Source organism: Leptosomus discolor, chromosome 5, assembly GCF_034619465.1.
Source record: "Leptosomus discolor isolate bLepDis1 chromosome 5, bLepDis1.hap2, whole genome shotgun sequence".
Lineage (NCBI taxonomy): Eukaryota > Metazoa > Chordata > Aves > Leptosomiformes > Leptosomidae > Leptosomus > Leptosomus discolor.
In genome coordinates this window covers 13545578-13571063 of record NC_141395.1, presented here as the reverse complement: position 1 = coordinate 13571063, position 25486 = coordinate 13545578, and the positions used below count along the sequence as shown (strand labels likewise).

Sequence of the window (25486 nt, the reverse complement as noted above, 5' to 3'; positions counted from 1 at the left end):
TCACCCCACCAGGGGGGAGCGAGTAGCTGTGTGGGGCTTAATTGCCAGCTGGGGTTAAACCACAACACAAGACTTTTTTTTTTCCCCAAAAAATAAACCTATGCATGAAAGGCTCATCAAATTTTAAGAGGGCAGGAAAACAATGGTCTTAAGAGTTTGATGCAGAGGAAAAAGTCTTTGTAACACCACAGCAAGCTGTCAGCTTCATTCAGGATGAGACTGCACAGTCTCAAAATGACTACAATGCTCTCCTGACTTCATAGAGATTGTAGCTCTCCAAATGAACCCTTATTTATTACCCTAATGAATTTTCTTTCTGGGCAAAGGTTACATGAAGACAGCAAGTATAAGCATGTCTCTTTGTAAAAGCTCATGGACCTGAGGTAACAATGCAAGTAGTACACTGAAACAGGCAGTGGGAGAACATTTCCTTAAGGGACTTGTTGGCCTTATTTTATTTAGATGACCTTATGGGGATTCCTTAGAGAACTAGGCCAAAGGAGGAGGTATAAAACAAAGAGGATAGGTGAGCACCATACCACTTTGCATTCACATCTTTCTGGATATGCAAATCCCAGCCAATATAGGAGCAGCTACCTTTCAGTTCGGACTACTAAAGAAAACCTAGCCACATCACTGCCTTTTATTAAACTTGTTACACCACAACAGAAGATATCAGGTTTAATTAAAAGACAGACAGACTTGCCCCTTGTACTAATGACCTTGATGATGTTCTGCAAGATGCCGTGGGAACAAACAGGATGATAAAATCTAATCACTAGAACAAGCGCCAGATCAACCCTAAACCAAGGAGGAAGCAGACCAAGAGCAAACCAAAATGAAATATAATCTAGAGAATTAAAACCAGTATCAAATTAAAAAATTACTCTGCAGGGGTGCAGTTTCTGGGACAGGTTTATAAATTATTCAGGATCAAAAGCTAAGAAAACTTGCTAGCTTGAGGGACTAGCAACAGCAGTAAAGTTCAAACACTGCAACCAGCAGGGTTGAAAACAATAGTTTAATTCTACCAGTATTTCTGCTAAGAGCTATTGATCTGGATAAACAGCCCATCACCCAGCCTTCTCAGCATTTCCTCCCTTGGAACTATCTCCAACAGCACTCAAAACCTTGGTTATAATCCTCACACACCTTTGAGGCAAAAATCAAAGTCTCAGCCAACTTTTTTCATACAAATATATGAGGTGCCACAGTTTTTCCAGACAGTTCACTAAAATAAAGGCAGCATACATGTGGGAAGCATCTTTTAAAAGACTCATAAATAGACCACACGAAAAAGCATCTCTGATCTAGAAACTCCAACTACCCATATTAAAAACCTGTAGCACTTCCCACTTAAGGCCTGTACCATATCACGTGAAGTGCTAGAATGTTTCTATGATGGCAAGAGAACAACCTTTCTGAGCCTGCTTTCAGTATATTTTCATTCAGCCTGTTAACATGAACCATCAAATATTTTCAGCCAGCACGAAGGCCTTTTAAAACAGAAACAATTGCGCAAATCTACGTAGGCAAGCTATAAACCATACAGCACCACTTATAAACTTGGTCATAATTTAAGTACATAATATTCGTAACAGGAAAATAAAAACGTTGTAGCTATTCATGAATGTTATCTTCAAAGGATCCAACAGATAAACGGATTGTTTCCAAATACTGTCACCATAAACGAAGGGTGAAAAGCCTATGGCCTAAGAGCCAGTTGGCTTTAGTTAACATGACCTGTGGTCATATGAAGTTTCCACATGACTATTGGGTAATTCTAAGACCTGTTTTAATGTGTGACATTGCCAAAGGTGTTTGAAGGGTTTACGTGGCTTTCAACAAGGGAAAAAGATCTGCCTCTCCTACCATAAGTAAAGTTTCAGAGTTGGTACACCTACTTCATTGCCCTGAGAAGCTTCCCTCTACATTATGAACTACACCACTTATAGGAGACTCAAGTTTCTGAGATCAGATTTTCCAAGACTTACAAATAATATCTGTAATTACACCTAACACAGCCTTCATAAAGAGTCAAAGTATACCCAACATACTGAAAGCGTCGTCTGACGTCATCTTTGAAACACCCACACCCTGAGACATTTTAGAATAAGCAGTGAGTGTCTGCTTCACCAACTAAATGGCTGGGGAAACAAAAAATTGAAGGTTCAAACAGAATAATGTAAAAATGGTACCACCCTTTGAGTGCATTTACAGTATAGTCATTGTGGGAGATCTCACTGTGTTGCAACAAGCACCTACCATTGGAGGTCTTCATGAGACACAGCAAAGCTATGAGAAGACAGCATGCTTACCCAAGTCCTTTTTACATTACTGCTACAAATTTAACACAAATTATACCAATAACATAGCAGAAATTTTTCCAAAAGCAACTAAAGTGCCACATTGTGGAGACAAAGCCTTCACAGCTGCGAAAGACACGATCTGTCTCCATAAGGCAGGTACATATTACTGACTGCTGACTATAGCCATCTCTCATGAATGACCGACACTATAAAACTATCAAGGTCACCTCAGTGTCCGCTGGCTTTTCAGTAAGTTCTGAAGACCTATGAGCCCCTCTTTCCTTTCAGACCAGTTGGAGCTGGCACAATGGTTCAGGACCTCAGCCACATCTTCAGTCTGCCGCAGGTAGTGTGGAATGCCCCCATTCCTGGAACCATAGGAGCGCTCAGAGCAAGCACTTGATGCATCACTGTTAGCATCATCATCGGAGTACATCCCATAGGGTTCATATCTTCTTCTCACTGGCTTTTTCTGGAAAAGGGGAAACTCAGACTTAGTAACTTTATATATAGTTACATCAATGCCAAAAGAAAAACATTCTATCCGTAATCACTAAAAGACTAATGCTATTGTTATAGTGACATAGGTGTTTTTAAAACGTCACCAAGCACTGCCTGCTTACCTCTCACAGTAGAGCAAGACAGATCCCATTAACTTCAATGAGACTACCCAAGAGACTAAGGGGAGCAGGGCCTGCCTTCCCCAACATGAAAGCGGGATACTCATGCCCAGTGGAATTAGCTACTGGTAATGGTATCGTATGCTGGTTTATTGTCAATAATGGTCAGTTCCATTGTTACAGACTCTATGATGACACCACCTCTACTTCAAGAAAAAAAATAAAGATAAGGAAGAAAGAGCTGAAGGCATCTGTGCTGGCATGCACAGTCACTTTGATATTGATAATGAAGTGACTCTAGAAACGCACTGGGATATAGGAGATGACAATTTCTCTGTTAGTTTGGGCTAGGATTTTTCCAGTGGCTGCTAAGGGAGTTGAGTACCCCATCCCACTCATTTCCATAGCATGACATTAGAAGACCTGATTCCCTTAGGTACATCTTTGACACCCTCGATCCTTACAGAAGGGATATTAGAATAATTATGGTAGCAAAACGAATTGTATGCTATACTACAGAACAAACTCTTAAATGAAGCTTAACAGAACAGGATTAATAAGACAACATATCAGAAAAAGATCATCTATATTCTCAAGTGTTTGGTACAGAATTCCTTCCAGTGTCCAGTCCTGCAGTTCTTGGACTTGTAAAGCCAGCAGAGTTTTGCTTCCACTAGGACTGCAGGATTGAAGCGTAGAAATTAACTCAAGTGCAGTATCATGGGTGTTAGCAACAGGGTGGGGAAAGTTGGAAAGTAGAAATAAAAAGTCAAGAAAGCACTAGTACCTTGCTCCTGGAGTCTCCTAACAGCTGTAGGCAGGAAAATATTGAAGGGTGGGAAAAAGCATAGAGAATTATGTCAGAAGCTTATGTAGGGTTTGTTTTTGCAACAAAAACGTATAGCAAATGTGTCTTAGCAAATTAAAAAAAACACAGTTTACGCAAAATAAAAGCGGGTATAATAACGCCTGGCTATCTTCTAACTGTCGCACTACTTGCACAGCCTGCAATTTCCATTAGGGAGCTTGGAAGTAAGATTATCTTTTAAGTTTTTTTAATGACATCTATATACAGCACCTCTTTGCATACTTTTCAGAAACACTGCTCTGGAAGATATCAGAGGTTTTGGTGATGATTTATCTCCCCACACATTTGAGAGTCTTAGAAAGAAATTCTGATGTCAGGAAACCACTATCTACAGTACAGCACATTTAATCAACTTCACTTAACCAAGGTCTCTTTCAACCTGCAGTTCTTACACCACACTTTTTTGAAGCTTAGCTTCTTTTAAGACCTCCTGGCTGGCACCCCTGGCTTAAAGGCCTTACTTAATGCCAAAGTTTCCATCACCCTTTGAGCTCTTCTGACAGATCTGAGCACTGATTCCCACTATAGACACTGTGGGTTTAGGCCAAGTCCAGCTCTCAAACAGAAGCAGTGGATCCAACGGGAATTGTACACAGGGAGTAGAGGCCACAAAATGACCCACTGTGTTTTGTTTAAACTGAAACCATCTTCAGAGTTCTTTTCATCTCCTACTACAGGGAAAAGATTATTTCTCTGAAAACAAGGCTGCTGGGTAAAAGCTGGCATCACATTACTCTCTTAAAAGGAGCCTGAACAGAGTTTGTAAATTGCCTGTTGTAAGAAGACAACCAAGAAAAAGAGCAAATGGGGATGCTGGGAAAGAAAGGAACAAGATCACATTGCATCCCCTAAAGTCATACAAATTCAGATTGATCAACCAAGTCAGTAGCACCACCTAGTTTCCAGCTAGATTTAAGGATTTCCATTGCGAGTGTTCAACCCTTTAAGATTTTAACATTCCAGTATAATTTTATTTAGTTTAAAAGAGTGGAATATTTAAAAGGGAAATCTAAGTTTAGCTGAAGATTAAGTCACACCCAAAGAAATCTCAGTGATCAGCAGCGAATTGAAACCTGTGACCCTCTTCTCCCTCAAGAAACCTGTATTCATCAACTGCTCACATTCAGGGGTACAGCCCAATTTCATTTACACAGGCAAACCATCAGCTATAATTATGTCCTGAACTGCTCTGGTGGCAAATCTGAGGTGCTGAGAGTAGAAATTGGCTCACAAGCTGTTGTATTTGGCAATAAGAATGCCCACTAATCATTCAGCACACTAAATGCAATGATGGCATCAATTATATACTGTCCTACCTTTGTATTATTCACAAATATTTTTTTTTTAATGGAAAGGTAGATTTTGTAAAAACTGACATTTCTGTAGGAGTACACTAATAATCATCCAGAAATGGAAGTGACATGAGCTCAGTGAGAATCAAATATGAAAAGGAAAATGTTAGCCATCCTTAGGGAAAGTGAACTAGGAAATGGAGAAAGGACAACAATCACAAACTCCAGGGACATGGTTCATTCTCCATAAAGAGAGATCTGAGATATCTGTCTCAAGATACATCAGGAAATCCTCCCCTCAGCTCAGCTCTAGAGCTGAAGACCCAAGGTACATCGGTACCCAGCTAATGCTGTAAAATTGCTCCTGCCTCTACACATCCTCTCCCCCACAAATACTCAAGGCAAATTCAAAGGCTTATCTTAACACTTGTCTCCTGAAGAGCAGAAAACACTTTCTGAGTTCTAGCCGAGAGATATTATAGTACAGTAAGATTATACAGGACAGTAACATTTTAAAAAATAGCAATAAATTTACTTGGAAATGCACCAAATGTCTGAAAGTACTAGTTGAAAACTATACAAATACACTTCAATTTAACTGCATGAGATGGTACTGATTACAGGCAAGCCAAGTTATAAGCTGATCCAAGTATTTAGCCATGTGGAAATAACACAGGGCAGGAACTTGTGAAATTCTCAGTTCTTCTGAAACCTGATCAGGAATTGACACTAACAGAGAAGACTTTCTCTGACCGTCTTCATGCAGGCAATGGGATTGATGGAAATCCCTGGCCCCGTGGCTGCCGAGCACCTCCAGAGTGCCATGGACATCCTCTGACAACCAAGTGAAAGACAAACAGCTGATTCAACCCATCCTGCAGCTCTAGCACCGAGCCACCGCATTCTGTTTGATAACAACTACGGAGACTAACACGGAATAAAGAAACAAATATTGCTGCTGACATACCCAAAGACAAAATAGCAAAAGGTAACTAACTCTACAGCATCAGACACTGGCATAATCAGAACAAAGCTATTTAGAAAGAGGAGAACGTACGTACAGGTAACTGTTTCAAGCCACTTTCTGGTGTCGGAAGCATTTTGTATTTTTCCTCTTACCAGTGCATCGGCCACAGCAGCCTCCAGATCTGTGCTTGTGCTCAGGACTCGCATGGCATTCACAGAAGCAGGCATCCTGCCTGGCTGTCCGAGTCCAAACCGGTCTGCACAAAAGACAACATTGAAAGGGATTGTTAAATGAATTCACATTCACTTGGAATCCTAATCAGGTGCCCGAGCAGCTCTCCCCACGGGCTCTGGGAACTTGCAGTGCTTTTTCATTAAACACTCTTTTATCCACGGCTCTAGAGAGTTTGCCATTAGAGCAAGAAATAAACTATTGTTTCTTGGGCCCCAAAGACAATTTTGGATCCTCAGGGCAACTTTTTTTTTTTTTTTTTTTTTTAAGCTGGGAAGTGGCATATCTATTTTGTGTTTCTTTTTTACACAGAAATTGTTTCAAAGTTTCATTTTAACTTCAGAGGCAGACATGCCGGTCCCAATCTGGCACTCAGAAATCAAGAGAAAGCTTCTCATTAACTTCAGAGAACAGAAACATGCCCAGTCAGAACATGTTAATACCTGAGCACTCATCTATCCTGCAGCTTTTTCTCAGGCAAGGATCAGAGACTAGCAGCACCAGATTAGCCTATTTTATGTCTCAAGGCTTGATTAACCAGCAGAATATCCCCTTACATGCCACAGTATAAAAGTAAGGTTTATTGTTGCTTGTGAAGTGACTCCCATTTTTGTTTTATTACTATTCTTGAGAAGCACTTTAAATGTCATTTAAAAGCTTTACGATATATCAAATTTTTTTTTTTTTTATCAATAACATCTTTCTCCCCTTGAATTTAGTGGCAAAGCTCTCAAAGGCATCCAAAGCAACAGGATTGAGTCTAAAATGCCATTTACACTCCTAATATTAATTAGTTTACTTTATCACTTGCCAAGTCTACCCAAAAAAGTTATCAAAACTAATTTCTGTGGGGAAAGGCCAAATTCAGAAAGGCATGCTAGCAGGCATATGACAGGATCAGTGACTTGAGTATCACAGGCCAGACTCTGGCAGCAGAGTCCTTCTACATGGGGTAGATCAGATACCATATTACTGGGATCCTGGCTCCAGTCTATAAGCAGAAAGAGATTTGTTTTGGCAGTCCAAGTTCTTGTTTCCATGTGGGCTTCTCTTTGCTCAAGAAGGACTGGGAATATCCCTCCTGGGATACATTAACACCTCTGTCCCCTGCACCCACACACGCCAATCAGAGTTTTGCCAGCAAATTCAGAGGTGCACGAATCAAGCTGCATGAAACTATTTAATAGACTTTCAGCTGATCCACATTAGAGGCAGTCATCAAGCAGCAGAAAAAAGGGATCAAGTCACACAGGTCTTTTATTAGTTTCTCTATATTTAATTTAATGAAGGAAAAATACTGTTTATCAAAACGCTTAACTATATTGTGGGTTTCCACAAAACTGAAGTCAAAAATTATATTCATCAGCTTAATGTACTTGTCAGGAAAAACGCTATGCTTATCAGAAAACTTCATTGCTTTCTTCTTTAAAAACCCACTGCACTGAAATGTCTTTTAAGGAATTAGCTCACACTGACATGCATAATTTAAAGTTTGCCAGTCTACTGTCCTAATTCCAAAGCTTTACCCATGTGTGTCAGAGATTAAGCTACTGAGGGGAAATAGGGAAGATTTTTTAAATTTGAAGTATACTGAGGAAAAAAAACAAAAACCTCTGAGGACTAGTATTTATTTCAAATAGAAGTGTTATCTATAAAAAATTACTGTTTCTCAGAGTTATGTACCCAGACAAGACATTTCTGATTTACAACAAAAGCACATTTTCTACAAAACACATTACAAGGGAAAAAAAAATAAACAAACTTCTTAGAACTACTGCCAAAAAGTAATCAAATCATGACATTTCACAAAGAAATAAAAGTTGTATGTGTTATTACTATCCCCTTTTTTAATGCACTTGGATTGAAGAATCATTTCAAATATTTAGGTGAAACAGTACTTCATCCCTAAAATGGAAAGATCTGTACAGTCTTAATAGAAGCACTGAGAAGAGAACACATTAGGTCTGATTGAAACTAAAGTTACTACTACAGAGATATCCACTACAAAGATGTACAGAAGACAAGTATTTTCCTAAGTGTAAATGGTATCTGGTACAGTACAAGGGCTGCAAATGTTCAGACAAGTTCTGGACTCAGTTTTATATTTAAACCCAACTCAATGACATTATTCAAGTGTTATTGAGATCAGAATTTGACTTTAACTTTTGAAATAACATAGTATAAAAAAATACCATTGTCATTTGTTTTCATGTAAATTTAGTATTACATTAGAAAAGGGAAGATAGTTCGGGTTTTTTTAAAAAAATGAAGAACAAAATGACAAAGTAATTCAGTTTTAGATCAGTTTAAATACCCAGCATAAAGAAAATGGAGCTTTTTTAACAGATTAAGTACAGTGTGGCATGCTGCCTTTAACTGTCTCCATGGCTGTCAGGAATTCTTTGAAATACTTCTTTCTGTGATCTCTAAATTCGTAACACCCAAGTCACTCTGAGCTTCTCCCCAAGACACTGTTGCCATCCCTGAGTGCAGAAGTTAGACCTTAGGAGAGGCCTTGGCATATCTCTAATGAAGGGCTGGGAACACATTTGGCTCCAGGAATAACTAGTACAAGCAAGCCCAATGTTACTGGGCAAGAAATAAGCAGGGTATGGTCTGGCCAGATTCCTTGTCTTTCTGACAAGAATCATTTACACTTGTTACAAACTTGGTGAAAATTCCCAACCACCATTTTTGGCCTGATCTTGCTATTTTTAGGGAGATTTTGGCCTTCTTTAGGACACAGGTAATTATACAGAATTTTATTACACTTTGTACTGAACACCACAGGAGCCAAGCATGAAGCAACTATCAGAGGAAACTGAATGCAAACAAAGCTTAAATCTGTATTACAATTGAATTATTTAAATATTTTCAATTATTTTTCTTAAAATAGAAATTCAGATTGTTACTTTGAAAAAATGCCAGCTTGCATCATTTCTGCCAAGTAACCCGGTAAGGGAGATGTTTTGAGAATTTTAATTAAGTGACAGCCATTTAACTAGACTTCGAAGAAAGAGAATATTTTTCCCTCTCTACCTGAAGGGGATTAATTAAATAACTTCCAGTATCACTAATTCCTTATACAATTTTAGCCTCCAAGAAAACACTGAAGCCCTCATCTTCTACATCAACTTTGTCCCCAGTTAAGTCTCCATTGTCCCAAAGCAGCCCTCATTGATTTCCTTGAAGACTCCCAGTGAAACATCCTTATTTCAAACTGAGTTACAGCTTCTCCATAACTGCAAATCCAGCACAAGGGTGGGGAAGAAGCAACTGGAATCTGCTGATTTTTCCCATTACACATAAGCATTAGTCTCCTGATGCAAAGCCCTGTGAAATTAAGGGAATAACTTTTTCAACAACTTCCATGTACTTTGGACAAGGCCTTCGGAATTATATGAAGGATGGATCAGCATGTGTTATGCTCCAAAGTTCATTTTGAAAGCTCATCCGGTGTTTAATTCTTGCTGCTCTTGTGCATTTTGGAGAGGATCCCACAAAGAACTTGCATTAATAGAGACGGGAGTCCAGAATATTTAGTAATAAATGGGATGAAACCCACTGGGATCCAGTCCTAGGCACTGGGAACTGCTACATTGCTAAAGAGGAAATATAAGCAGAAGTTACAAGTACTCTGCATCTGTCAGAATTTAGCCCGTGCTGCACAACTGATCCAATTTACAGGAAAAACTAGAAAGCCCTGGATCACCCTTTGTTTAAACACTGTTCAAAATGTTCCTAAAATACATAAAATTAAAAACATCCAATAAGTGAAATTCAAAACAAAAAGCCACGTTGAACAAAAACAGAACAGAAAGCCCCACAGCGGTGAGAAGCACATGCCAAGTGCTGGCTGATGCACATGATGCCAAATGTTAAGATGGTGTAAAACGAGACTACGTATAAGAAGCAGATTCATGCAGTTAGCGCTTGTTCACCTGACTGCCCAACAGAATCAGCAGTGGAGAGAGCACTAGTGGACCTGGAATGACGTCGAGAAGCTGCAAGTAGAAGGAATGGCAACACCCACAGGATTAACACACATTTAATCCGAGACAGAAAATGCCACAATCCAAAGGGGATGTGTGTGACCGCTACCGGTAAAGGTGTTTCATAGTGACAGGGAAATGACGCTGTATATGAATGCATAACAGATACAGTGCAAGCCCCACAGCAACACCTCCGTCTGTAGCTTCCCCCCCTTTCCCCCATGACCATAAACACAATGCATGACAAAACTCTCTTGTAACAGTCCCAAACCCAGTGCCGTTCAGCAAAAGAACCCCAGTGCACATCAGTCACGTTCCAGACCCACAGATCTGGAAGACGGCCATCATGAGAACGTGGAGCACATAACTACAGAGCAGGATTTAGATGTGTCTGATCTAAACCCCAGAGTGAAGCCATGACGAATGGTTAGGAATTGTGCTTGCAGGTATTTTTCCACAACATTCTAGCCTATGCATAAAAAAAAAAAATACATTAACAAAGAGAATGAGTAACCACATAAGTAGAAAGAGTCATACAGGGAGGTCAGCCAACCACTGCGTATAGGTCTATGGGTTGGGTTTCTTTTCCAAGTAAACACACGTACACACATATCATAGCTGTTGCTACTACCAAAAGTCTCTTGCTTTTAACATATTTTGCATACATGTTTCTTGAACCTAAGTATATATATATGCTTATATATATATATATATATATACATGCACAGAAAATCTGAATATGCACATCATACACCTATCCAGAATTACAGCACATGTATACAAATTGTTAACAGCAACAAAGTGCGCACATAGTAGCAGAAGAGCTGAAGCCAAATACAGCTCCCACTTCAATTCCCAGCTGTCAGCAGCACATCAACCACAAAATGCCTTTGGAGAGGTTTTCAGTTCTTGGATTCAGCATAAAGGTGAGTTTTTTATGAAAGCAAATGGAAAGCTGGTCCAGCCATTTTCAAGTTACAGAAATTTAGTTTTTCTGAAGAGGTTTTCCCTGTGTCTAGCAATGACATGCTCACCTAGCTCAAAGCAACTGACCCAAGAAACCGATTGCTCATTTGAGCAATTCATCACCACAGACTCACTGAAGGCCTTGTTGCTTTAACATCATTACCAGTACTGTCAAGAAACTGAAAAAATAAAGCAGAATCACAGTCTGATACAAATAGGCTTTGTCAATTATGCATATATGTGTGCAGCAGAAAAATTGTAAGTCTTCTGTTAAAGCCAAACATTCATAAATACAAACACTAGTATTATAAAACAGATATCAGCAAAGTGAGAAAAACAAAGAAAAGGTTTTTTGCAGCTGTGAGAGCTTGATTAAAAGCTATACAGAATACGCAATGTGGTCTTTAACTATGGAGAACACATGCATTTATTCAAGAAAACAACCCCACTGACACCATAAGTAACTCATGAAGAATTTGAAGAATCAGTGCAGGATTATGGACTGAATCTCACTATCGAGATTCTGAGCTTGCAATTGCTTTCTCCCAAGCCATCCGCTGTGGCCCTGTGGACATAAGCGCAAGATCAAGTCCCAGGTAGAAAGAGGAATTAAAAAAAAAAAAATTAAAAAAAAAAAAATCGCATCTCTGCAAGGAGGCCGAGTGTAGAGTAACTCTTCACTGGTGGTTCCTATCTTAGGAAGCAAGACATTTGGTGTGCAGACATGCATACCTGCACAGCAGCCCCAAAACAAAGCAGAGCTATTTGCAAGGTCAGGATGTTGGTGTCGACATGGACCATAATATCGTTAAATGCAAGAATCCTGTCATTTACATATAGCTACCTCAAGTATAATTCACTAATATAAAAGTTAATCTATGAGCAAAACCAGATCATGCACAGCAGGATTATATTATCTTAGCATTAATGTAAGATTAACTGGGTTCTAGAAATACTGTAATAGAATCATACTGTTTTGGCTTAAATTGACACATATAAATTTCTTTCAGATGAATTACACACTACATAATTAACAAGTTGTTCATGATCACGTTCGAGCTTAAAGTATTTCAACGAAAACACAAGAAAAAAGACAACAGGATACAACTATATTGGGTTCCTATTACATTGATACCTCCTCCCCACATTACCTTAACGACTTAGTAACAATGTATTTCTAGAAATGCATTAATCTTCAGGTAATTAAATATCATGAGCTAAAATGAAATTACCTTCTCCCCACAATCAAGTTTGTTACAAACAGTGTAACAGACATCTGTAACTGAAATTTTATAGTCAGCGTACAAGTCAGACTCAGTAGTGGCGGTGGTGTGCAAAACTCACACCAACTATGATTCTGGTACACTGCATCTATTTTTCAGAACAAAGGCTCAAGTCAGTATGTCAATTAATAAAACAAACAAAGCATAGCACAGTGACATAGAACACTGATGAGTTAACCCTGAAATCCAGCCTGCTTATACACTTTGGCTGGAGGAAAAAAGCTTCATCTGAAATTGAAGCTAGGCAGGTAACTATAAAAATGAGCTACAGTTGTCCATCTACTATCCCTCTATGGCTCTGGTATCAAACCAGCTTTTAATCAATAAACAGTTCTTCTAGTTACATTAAAGAGCTATGAACCAAGTCCTGAATGCCAAGTTGAACTCCTCCCATTTTTCACCAGAAACTGAGATATTACAGATAATAAAAATAGATTCTTTTATAGCTCAATATGGCTTAAAATAATGAAGTTGTGAACCCATAATCCTCTCCAATATTGACTTGAAGAAGATAACTACACCATTGAAACCAACGGGATTTTTGCCAATGATTTCATATGAAGACAACCAGCCTCTGCACTCATAGCCAAATCAATAATGACATATATGCAAGTTTAAAAGATTACAGTATATTCATCAAGTATGAGAACCAAATAGAAAAATTTTGCCCATCTGTCCATATTTTGCATAACCTTTTCTCATTATTGGATTAAAGTTGCAGAATCAAGCCCAAATTGCTAACAGACTGTATCATACACACGTATTCTGTCACTACGTGCAAAATAGATCATGTAATACCATTCTTCAGCCTTGATGAAATTTGTAAGAGCTTCTTTCTCACTTTTAATACCACATGCACAGCTATGAAATTACTACATAAAGGAAGAGGGCCTGTAAATCAACTATATTTCATGTCTGAGAGGACAAGCAAGTCTTTCATACAAGCAGCAACATATTTGATTGAATATATGATATGGTATTTGATCAGAAACATTAACTATCCTGCTGTTTTCAGCACTGCGCAGAAAAACATCTGCATGTGGTAAGTGTAATGAGATTTTCTATTTGTACTGTACACTTAAGCTGCACATTAACAATGCTCCTTCAAAATCTCAGCCTTTCTATGATTTTAGGCTTCTTGAAAAAGGTTCCTACAAAATGGCATGTGCAACTTGTTAATTGATGATTGACAATGTCGTGTAAAACCTCTACAAAAAAGCACTCCTATCTCTGTTGGAGGACTTAGTACAGAAATTATACACTGTTACTGTACCTAGCTGTAAGAAAACCAGATCATGAATAATTAGTCACTCAACAACAGGCTACGATGCTACTGACTACTCCACTGTGACCTAGAAAAATCAAGGCTTGCTCTCCTGCAGATTTCCATCAGTGCTATGAAGTGAAGCACAGCAGCCCCATACAAGCTGATTTACTGAAACTAAAAATTTCCAAAGTTCAAACTAAACTATTTTTTGGCTAACAGTGAAATGCTGAGAACCAGAATTGAAGCATGCAGAAGAAAACAGAAGGGAAACAGGGTTGGAAACAGGGAGTGTGTCAGGAATCCAACAGAGGACAGGAAACAGAGCTCATTCCACCTGGCAGTGTCTTGAAAGGGCAACTCAGAACAAGGGAAAAGGGGAAAAAAATATTGACCCTTAAAGCTCCAATGCCTACATGTACTCACCAAGTGGAGGAAAGCCCCGAGCAGGGCTTGTATCTCGACTGCTCTCACGGCTGGTATCACGGCTGCACCCCTGACTCATGCTGGGTCGGGGGATACGACTGCTCCGTGCTAGCATGCAGCATGGAGAGTTTCAGAGAAGGTGAACAAGTTTAATGAGGACAGAAAGCTCAAAGTCAAGTCACATTTCTGTTAGTTACTGTAATTATTACATCAGTAATTATAATTTGCAGCAGCCTGCTCAGGCTCTTTACAAACCAACTACGTTACATGCTGAGCTGCCTCTGTGATGTGAAATTTCAGCAGCACTACATGTCTGGTTGACAGTCTGCTTTTTTCTTAAGCAATCCAAGTTTTGTTATTCAAGTAGAGCAGGAATCTTCAATCATTTAGGGGAGCTCTACTGTTACAAAACATGCAAAACAGATGAGGCTGAAAGAAACCCTTCTGGAATATTTTTTCCTTGATTATAAGATAAATGCCCTTCTGGAACAAAACAGCAGGTCAAAATTTTTAAAAGTGGTCACAATAGTGATATGCTATTTTTTACATAGATTTGCCTTTCACAAGGATAGTTTTACCACGGACAAATATCCTAAGGAAAAGATATGTATTGTACAGACTTGAAGAGATATTTTTCTCCAACGAAAGATACTGGGAAAAAGCATCTAGAACCTGAATACCTGAAAGATGGGTTAAAAATTTTAAGACAGCAGCAGCTTCAGATCTTTAATAGAAATTAACTTCTGCTCCTCAAACATTTCTAAAACCATATATTTATGGTCTTATATGCACACTTAAGGCAAGCTTTAAACTATATTCTTTACTTTGACAAAACTCTACATCAGCAAAACTCTCATCTTTGGTCTGGCAGCTATCAAGTGTTCAATTTTCCACAGTCTAATAAGGTTCCTGCCTATTAGCTGTATCACAGGAACTCATCATATGCACACTCTTCATTTGGCCAAATGCAAAGTAGAAGACAGAAGATTAAGCTGCTTTCATAGTAAAAAGCAACCCCACTGAATTCAGCTGGAGTTCTCTCCAAGTAGGAAAAACAGAGCTAGGCCCTTAGAAGGCTGCTTAACATCAAGAATTTGAATTTTATGATTTTATAAAATGAGCATTTTTAGTATTAAATACTGGATCATTCCTCTGCAAATTCTGAGTCATTTTGATATGAAAGACGTTTGCAGAAAGTTATTTAATAAGCTTTATGCCCAGCAGACAATACAATGTTTTCTTAGGTAAAAGAATAGCACTTAATTGTCATGAGTTTACCTCTGAAGGATTTTATGACTAAAGAGCCATTTCCTTTGTTGTTTTGAAAAGGCAGTAGCAGATTTTAAATGTTCAGGAAAAGCCTTTAAGGAATTTTCTTATGCACAGAGTAAAATCTACTCTACCAGCTTTGATGACAGTATAGCAGAGGCACATATGTATAATGTGAACCTGCTTTATACTAATACTTTAACGGTATCCTCCTATTTATAAAAATAGTGCCATTTGCATGCTTCAGAAAACATATATTCCTGTAAATCTCTATTGGTTTGTATATAGAACTCAAATGCCTAGACTCAAGCTAATGATGTTCCCCTACAGTGCTTCTGTGGGCACATATACACTGGGTATATTAGTATCCTTTCAAGCAAAACAGTACAGAACAAAATAGAAACCTTCATATTTAGGCTTTAAAATTCAAATATAGACTACTGCCAGATTCTTTATTTGTCAAATCCCTCCCAGTTTTGCAAAACCCAGCTCATATCTCTCAGATGCATTAATGGTTCTGATGGATGACCTTCGATGTCAGACAATACAAGATGAGCTATTGACCAAGTTGATTAGATCACCATAATGTCTAAAACTTCTGAGTGAGTTAGATGGTCTTATAATAAATAAGCAAACTAAATTTCATGAAATTAGGGTCCATGAGTACAATAATCCTACCGCAGCTGTACAAGGAAAAAAGCTGACAGACAAAGTACAGGTGAAAGTAACACTCTAAAGTCTTCCACACAAGTACTTGTTGAAATTGTGGACTCTCTCGAAGTAAACTTCTCATTCTTGGGTCTCATGCTTATATGTAAATAATGGCAGCCTTCACATCAGGTTTGCACAAGCAGTCATTTCTCTTAAACAGAGAAGATCTGTCAATCAATTCAAACCTACTAAAACCTGCAAAAGCTCTTTAGAGAGGGAGAGATGTGAATGATTAAAAAAAAAATAAATAAATGAGGCATACGCTATATTCTTCTTCCATAACAGCTAACAGCAGCAGCATGAAGAAAATGCACTTTTAACTGCATAGGAACAAACTAGCAGGACAACGCCATAGATGAAGCACAATACTGACTGCACAAACAGAGCACCCAAAACCAAACACTGGGTACTTCATGAGCAATGATCAAACAAAAGATTTGCACATTACTGGATACAAATATAAAAGCAAGGAAAAAAAATGAATAGATTGAAAAGAACTGAATGATGAGTCTGTTGTGGACTCCCAGGCACCTGCCTCACATTTTTGCTGCTCTGTGGTGTAGGGAAGATTGGATATCAGCCGCTCAGAGTATTTTCTTTGGGCACTGCCAGCTGTAGGGCCAGCAGTGCTGTCATTTAGACAAGTCTCATACTGTCACAGCCTGTCTTTGCAGTGCAGGCAGCAAAGACGACAGACACAAGTCTCAATTTCAGAGAATTCCCAACCCCCAAAAGTTGGACAGAAATTAAGTAAACAAGAAGCAAAATTGATTAAAAGGAGTAGGCAGGATGAAAGCAGACAGTGGGCCCACAGCCAGGTCTGGACTGAGAGCCTAGGACATGACAAGGGTGGGTTGTTTTCAATAAAATCCCAACTTTCTAGATGTGCCCTGTACATCTAAGTTTTAGCAATTTCATCTGGGAGGTCAGAGCAGCGGGATACAGTTCACAGCATTATTAAAACACATTATCATGCTGTTACACCAGTGGACCCAACAGATGCAACTACTACCAGCAGAATTCAATAGTGCCCCTGTTTACCAACCTACCACCACTTGGAAGAAACCTGTATTTCATTAGGGTGTGATTTTTAATGATTCTTAAGTGGAGACTAAAAATCAGCAAACACTTCCATTACACCAATACAAGCATTTTAAGGAGCATGTAAATGCTGCCAAAACAGCCAAATGAAAGCTCTGCAGTGGGGTACACCCAGTAGAGGCATGTCAAGAACTGCCTTCAGCTTTTCAATAAAGACACATGGCATAACCCTAACAGAAGGAGTGCTGTTGCATCAAATTGATAGCCAGCTGTGCCTGCTCCACTTTTTGGAGAAGGACAATCCTTTCAGATCCAACTGTGCCACACGATCTGCTGAGCATCCAAGAGGATTCAAGCGGATAAAACTTTCAGTCCACGGGAAACAGACATCACATTTTTGAGGAGATCTCCTTCAACAGGCCCAAAGAAAAACTCAAGATTAAGTGGACTATACTATTCCTTCCCCAACAGTGTATCACTTCTAGCAAATCTCCACTGCGCAGACAGCAAAGGCAAGCTTAAAACTGAGAAGTGCCACAAAGCAGGGACATACAGGTGACCATGCAGGACCTCAGCATGCCAAGTGTGCCTTGTTGCCCTGTCTCCTGGAAAACAACTACCACTTCAAGGTTTCCAGCCTACAGAAGGAACATACTTCATGGATACCTGTGGTTATCATGGAAACCTAAGCTAGCAGCAAGGCACTGATGCTAATGGGCTTCCACGTGCACAGGCTCTATTAGCTTGCTACTGGCCCAGAAGGGCCTAGAAAAACTCCAGTGGATGGTTCCCGGAGTATAAAGCCCCACCACATGCCAAGGACCCACACCCGGTGTGCTTAATCTTCTGCACACAGCATTGGTCCGGCTGCAACTCCCAGTCACCCCTGCAAAAACTACACAAGTCAATGGATGAGTTATGAACAGGATCCAGGAATTACCCATTTCTAACAGCCTGATCTGCATGATGGTTCAACACCTCCTGCACTGCAATGTGACCACAGACTTAAAAGATGTTTCAGCCATGGGATAAGCACATTTGTATCAAATACGTAAATAATCTCACAAAGCCTCAAGTATTGCATGTACATTTGATATCATATGTGTGCTCAAGCACCTTCTTGAATCAGACTCTGAAGAAGTCTATCAACATATTTAGGACCAAGGTGAGTGGGAGTCCATGTAATGAAATGAACAAATGAAAAAAAAGTCAAGGAACGATAGGGACTGAAGCAACACAAGAAAGCATAAAATACTGTTAGCTACTATGTTATGCAGTTATAAATACAATGGAATAACGGTATAAAGATGACAGCTCAAAAGCTATCTCCATCCAAGCCAATATTACCATTTTCAAGATCCAATAGAGAATTTCTGCAACTGAGTAGTAAAAGCAACACAAGTGTCAGACTCTCCTGTTCCCATAACAGCCCAAAAGAACAGGCTGTGGCCATCAACCCCGGTTGGAAGCCACACATCCGATAGACCTGCCAGAGCTCTCTCCCACTCCCAAAGAACTGACTGTGTTCACGGGGAGCACATCAGAGCAATGAGATAGAAATTACACTTTCAGAATAATTCAAGGCTCCCTTAATATACCTGAAAGCAGGCAACCCAAGAGTGAGTATTTTACACAAGGCAATTTCCCTTCAGATACTCAAGACTGTTTCAAATCAGACCACATAATGTGATGATCAGCTTAAGCATGTGTAATGGTACTATCCATCATTCTTTGTTTCCTCCTAAAAACCAATACTCTTCTGCAGAGTGACAGCAGAACAATTACCTCTAATATTTGGGAGGCACTTTACATTTTAAAAGCAGCGAACAGAAAAGCATACAGAGGCCATAAAATAGATCAGACATGAGAAGAACATTGAATTTGGAAAAATAATCCCAAGGAACATGCAATATTTTTTATGAATCATAACAGCATATGCACTCAGGTGCTTTAAATTCATTTCAATATAGTTGAAGAATGAATAAGATACTTCGCTGTTAACAACATACTCTAAATAGAAAGGTTGCTTAAATGTTAAATACAATTGCTAAGGCAATAAATTTAATTGACAACAGTAGGGCTCTAATTTCAATCAATTTCGACCTACTAGTAAATTCTTTGGAGATATAAAATAATTTAACAGTAACATTATTTAAAGTGTTCTTCCTTCACATAAGCTTCGAGCTTATGAAAACATTTCCATCTAAAAATTTGAAACAATATTTACTTGTTCAGGCAGCACACTGAACACCTTTTCACCTCAATGCAGATACACAAAAGTTTATATATAATGATGCTTACTCACCTGACTTTAAAAAAATGAGTCTGCTGATAAATTTGAAAATAAAAACTATTATAGAATATTTACATAACAGTCACTGAGACAAGACTATTGGAAGCAGAACAATTAAAGCATAAGTCTAAAACACCGTCTAAGAATGTGGCTCCAAGATATTAAGGATGAGCAAAGCAAACCATTTAGCCACAAAATTTCTAAAATAATCGAAGAAGGTACTTTTTTCCCTTGATTCCAACTGACTGTAAAGATTGCTCAACTCATTTTAGGACTAAGCCGTTGATGCCAAATGAGGTATTTTTGCTGTGACAACTGTTTTTGCTGCCTGATCTAATAACATCACTCCTGTTGAATTTCAAACAGAAGACATCTCATGACATCTTTAGGTCTACTTTGAAATTATAGCTCAACCTGGGAAATTAAAATTACTCTCCTACAAAACACGATCACATCAACTTGCTAGGTGAAAAACTCAGGTGAACAACAGTAACACATGAACAGTTCCCCAGTCAACAGCAAAGTCCCTCCTTCGAGCATGTCAGTCAGCATGTCACTGCAGTGATTATTCTTACCTAGGCCTATTCTGCTGGGACTCGTCTCTCGACTGCATCCCTGGCTCCGAGGGATCTTGCTGCGTTTCTCTGAAGATGATGGCACTGGCTGGACTCTGGACGTTCCACTGCTCAGGCCACCATAGGCGCTGCCTAACAGCTTACCAGGAGAACTAGACCGGCTACCAGCTAGAAGAGAACCAAAAAATAAAGACAAAACAACGCAATTAAAAAACCCCAAGATTTTAAATACTCTGACAGCAGAAGTGGAACACAATCAGCTCTACCTAAGAATTTGACCCAAGTCACTCAGAAAACAAATGGGAATGTTCCCCATGGGCTTTCAAGGAAGACTGAGGAAAGCCCATGGACTATAAAAACTGCCATCAGCAACCCTGCCTATATGAACCATGCTGCCCAGTTGGGATAAAGACCAAAGCAGACCCTGCAGTGTATGAATACCCCAGGTGGCTTTATGTGAGCTTGCAGAGGTGCCAGGAGCAGCCTTGCTGCAGCAGCATAGAATTCACAGGCTGCCTCACCTCCTCACGAAGCAGCACAATTTACCCTGGGGAGAGTGCTGCACTGCAGCGTGCCGGCTTCTGGCAAGGGTAACCTGCTGCAAAGTAGCTCAGGCACCTTCATGCTACACTGCAGTGGTGGCATTACTTTCCTGCAATAATTCAGTGAAGGAAAATTAAAAAAAAAAAAAAACACCAAAAAAAAACCCCACCACAAAACATCTCAACAGCAGTAGATCAGCATGATAAAGGGTAAACCAAGTGAGCCTGTCACATTTGTAGAGATGCTGGCTTACTTAGGTCTGATTGGTTAAACCCAAGTTATTTAGTTATTTTTCAGCTGGAGAAAATTTTTAGCAAGTTTAGTAGTTGGCCTGTTTTCTTTTTCCTTGTCTGTTTGACTAGTCCATGGAAAGTTTACATTTCTTCTAAGCCATGTTGTCTGCAAGACAGTCTACTAACCAAGATTTATTTGCATATTTACATTCCAGCTGCAGTAGATATTTCTATCTGAAATAGTCTTGCTGTCTAACTCAATGAGCTGAATAATAATTTATTTTTTTTTGCTGTGAACCTTCATTTGGCAAGCTGTTTGAAAATTACATAATGCTACTTAAAGGTAATCATAAAGAACTGTGAAAGTAACAGATTCAAGACTCTTTTTTGCTTCTTCAGGTACATAAAAGCCACAGAAAATTTGCTGCTGCTATTACCATTCCTGACATTTAGTTAGTTTGCCAAAACACCCAGAAAAAGTATATTTGAAAAGTTTGCAAGAACGTACTCTGTCAAGCTCACATTCCAAACCAATATTCATGTTGGTTTCTTTCTGAAAAGTATCTGCACATCTCACAAAAATTTCAGTTCTATTAGTATCTATCTATTAGATATTACTACAACTAGCAAGAGTTACAGATGGTTCTTCTGTCTTAATTTAAGAAGACATGCAATTCTATTAATCTTACGGACAATACCATAACATGTATTATTTTAGCTTACTTGCCCCCTCAATTTCTTGGCCAAAGCCATTCTGAATCAATCAAATCATATACTCCAATACTATATGTGGTGCTGGCTCCGCTCCCCTCCAAAGCACGAATACTTGTGCCAGATGCCAGTCTCACACACAGCATCCAGACCCTAAAAGCCAAGACTCCTCTCAGTTACGCTGCTGCAATCTCACTGATGTCAGCAGGGTTGCTCTGGAAGAATTATTTAGCACCAGGGGTTTAAGCTGAAGCAACGTGCCAGTTTCAATATGCAGAATGTACGTTTACCATTCTTGATTACTGTAAGAAATCAAAATCACTTGCCATACACATTTGAATTTATGAATTTAAGAAAATGCTTTTTAAGTCTCATAGTTAGGAGAGAGTGAGGGAAGCTAAAAGCTTAGCAGCTAAATGTGAAGGAAATAATGTGAGAAAGCAAGAAAGAGAAAAAGTTTCTTACCACCAGCAGGATTAGCTGATCTGGATCCTTGATTATGAGGGCAGACCAAAGGACAGGCAAAAAGTGGATTAAAAGACAGCAAGACAATACAGCGTTCAGCATGCGGTTTATGCTATACACAATGCAGACAGATTTATTTACAAACATGTCACTCCTAAAGCCTCTGCAGAATGCAGTGAGTTAAGATGCAGATGAGAGTAATAATTTCCCAAGGTTGATCAGCTTCTTAGCTAAATGTCAACCAACACACAAAGACCCAAGTTCTGCTCTAAATTATACCCCAGCCCAGTCTGCAAATTTGTAACAGGGTTATCCACTGCGTGGGCATGGAGAATTTGGTCCTGTGACCATACTGTATTTGAATTCTTAAGTTATTTCATGCAATGCTTGGCTTAAAGGATAAAGATCACATCTGGTTGGGCTAGGCTGGAAACAGGATTCAGCAAACTAGACCAAGGCAGCAGGTCCAGATATGATCATCCTAAAGCTTCATAAGACATTCTATGAAAAAAATTAAGCCCAAAGTCTTTGAAACCTTTGAATACTCAATATTCTTTAAATTCTTCTGAGATTTGTCTCATCTAGTCTGAGCATTTTTCACCAAACTAAGTTTAGGAAAAAAGGTCATTTCTGGCTTTCAATCAGTTTTAGGTTCAAAACTGAGGAAATCAATTTAGATGAGCATACCAAAGCCCAAATTTGTCCAAGAGCTCAATGTAAAGATTTCCATTTGGCCCCATCCTGAATATTACTTCTCTCTTCAGCTCTCCCAGCCTAACACAATGTTATAAACTGCTTCTCCATCCCTCCAGCATGACAGAGCAAAGCAACGAGAGAATGAACAGAGAAGGGCTTTTAAATAGGGGTACAAAGCAAGACAAGTCCTCAGAACAAACAGGTCTTTCCACAAACCCCATCTCCTGCTACCCACAAGCTTGAGGGTCCTCAAAACATGAGTAGCTTTCTCCCTCCCCCCAATTACTTTTAAAGTTTGAGTGACAAAATTCTCCTTAGATACACATGACAAATATGCAGCAGCACCATTTGTACGGCTCCCTAGGGGAAAACCAGGCCTTGCCAAGAAGCCAGAAAGCACAGATGTGTCATGTGAATCAGAGCAGAACCATCTCCACCACATCTACACAAAATAGGTGATGTCCTATTTTAAACTGATGTCAAATCCCATGAACTTTAGACAGCTCACACGTTACACATACAGAAATACAGTCACATAAGCAGGAGAAGCTTGGCAGGGCAAGAACCCAGGACAGCAGCTACAGACACAGAGGGTGTCTCAGTGGGACCCAGTGCAAGTTATTTAGTCCTATGCATCACAGCAACATGAAATTCTGCTGCACAACTGGTAAAAAACAAGGCAGCAACTAAGCACTCAAATTCGGGGCCCTGTTTGTCAGCCAAGAGCACGCAGTGGCTGAGCGGGGATTCGTTTTGTTGTATGTTCAAACGTTATTAGTGGAAGTGAGGCCAGTTCTCACTGATGCTACTACAATTCATGAAAAACATATTAATAACTATTTGTTCTGCTCCCCCAGAAATAAAATACTTCTTACGCTGGGACTGGGAAACTACTTTAGCCCGGCTGCGGCCTCGGGTATCAGCAGGCGTTGAGGTGACGCTTGTGGCACTGCCAGAGCTCTGTCTTCTTGTACGAATCCGACCTGGAGGAAGGCAAAGACAATTAAGTCTGTTAATAGGTTTCTTCCAAAGGCAGCAGCAGTGTCTAACATGCCGTTCTATGCTATACACACAAATAACCAGGGTACAAAAGAATTTTACAGGGAGAGGCAACATCTTTTATTAGACTGGCTGAGATGCAGGGGAGGGAGCAGAAACAGTCATGGTCCATAAGTCTGAAAAAATCTTTGCTTTCTGTAATGCTATCAGCCAGTTTAATTAAAAAAAATATCACCTCTATAGCCTTTGCTTCTGTTCTATAGTAGCTTCTTTACAAAGGACCAACAAAAATTTCAGTCTCCTAAATGCTGCTTCCTATATTAAATTATTACTTTCTGACAAGGCGATCACCCTTTCAGAGACAGGAGTGACAGATGCCCCCACAAATTCCATCACTGGGATTTCCAATTAGCAGTTTGGTGCTTTATATCCTGCTCTACACACACAGGCTGGCATGCACTCCGGCGAGAGACTGTCAGCACAGCCTGACTATGCTTTTATTGCAGGCTCACTGAATTTTTCCCTGCTGTTTACAGATCCCCGATACTTATTCCGAGATCAGTGTAACTTTACTTGTAATGGAGAGTCTCATTTAACACAATCAACATTGCGGAAAAATGATTCCGTGCATCTGCTCTTTATTTAAGAGGAGAATGGATATAAAGTCTCAAAGTGTTCTTGGTCCTTTTTCTGTCCTTTCCTCATGAAAAAAACACAGAAATTTGAGCTAGAAAAGCTTACAGGGTCATCAGTTCATCCCCTTCCAGGGGCAGGGCTGTTTCCTACAGAATGTTCTTTCCAGTGCTAAGCTTCAATTATCTGTCTCTAGTTAATGGGAAAGAAATGATAATTAAGAGCAACACAAAGAAAGCCTCCATCAGTACTTTTCAACAACTCAGTTCTCAGCCAAATCTGAAGCTGTTTCTCAGGACTCATGCCAGTGCTGTCCTGCATTCAGAGGATGACTTCAAGTTTCAGGCACAATAATAAATGAAAAAAACCACAACAGGTAAGAGAAAAGCCTAGACAACTGCACGCACCGGTTATAGATATTCATCTCCTGCCATTTGTCTCCACCATAAGCACACAGAGAAATATGAACAGGGAGATATACATTTCCCACCCAAAAAAATCACTTCACATAAAGTACACATGCAGGACAAGACAATGGCAAGCAGCCCAGGCTGAAAGGATTGAGAGCTCTGTTCTCCTCTGAGCTCTCAAAATATCCGTAACACGGTCTGCAAGTTTCTGATAGACACAAAGTGACTAGGGCAATGTTTAACTTTGAGAAGAAAGCCTACGCTTGTTTGCAGGGGAAAAAAGCTTAGCTGTACTTCAAACTTCTCCACCAGCATCTAGTTTTAAAATAGCTCAGTAGGCAAGACACAGGTATCTACATTTAAATAATTGTTTGTAGATGAGAATAGAAGAAATCATTAGCATAAAACTGGGAAAATATAAACAAAACACTTTTGAACCGCTGGCTCAACTAAACAAGCTCCAAGATGTCCACATGGGTCCAATAGTCATGAAACTGGCTGCTAAAAATCTTCTTACCACCAGCAAGGCTGTAGATCTTTGCTCTAGGACATTGTCTGCCCCATTCCCACCCCTCAAAAGTCTGGTACACGCACAGCTGCACACAGATGAGCAGAGCTGCTGTGTGACTTGCCACAAGGTATGTACCCCAAACCCCACCGCACGCTTCAAAGCAGGCATGCAAGGGGAA

General features: G+C 39.5%; 1 protein-coding gene across 8 annotated transcripts in view; it reads right to left on the bottom strand.

Annotated features, from left to right (window-relative positions):
• Positions 1-25486, bottom strand: part of CLASP1 (cytoplasmic linker associated protein 1) — a 170469-nt gene that overhangs the window by 49933 nt on the left and 95050 nt on the right. For 2 of the 8 annotated variants that reach the window (XM_086466154.1, XM_086466155.1), the window contains 6 exons: positions 23631-23738; positions 22060-22086; positions 20108-20275; positions 6209-6312; positions 3717-3740; positions 2537-2781 (listed from right to left, as the gene is read on the bottom strand). In XM_086466154.1, the coding sequence (XP_086322280.1) occupies positions 2537-2781; positions 3717-3740; positions 6209-6312; positions 20108-20275; positions 22060-22086; positions 23631-23738 (676 nt within the window). Of the gene's footprint in view, positions 1-2536; positions 2782-3716; positions 3741-6208; positions 6313-10228; positions 10292-14218; positions 14327-20107; positions 20276-22059; positions 22087-23630; positions 23739-25486 lie in introns of all 8 variants that reach the window. The other 6 variants (XM_086466152.1, XM_086466156.1, XM_086466149.1 and 3 more) reach the window with 5 other exon arrangements.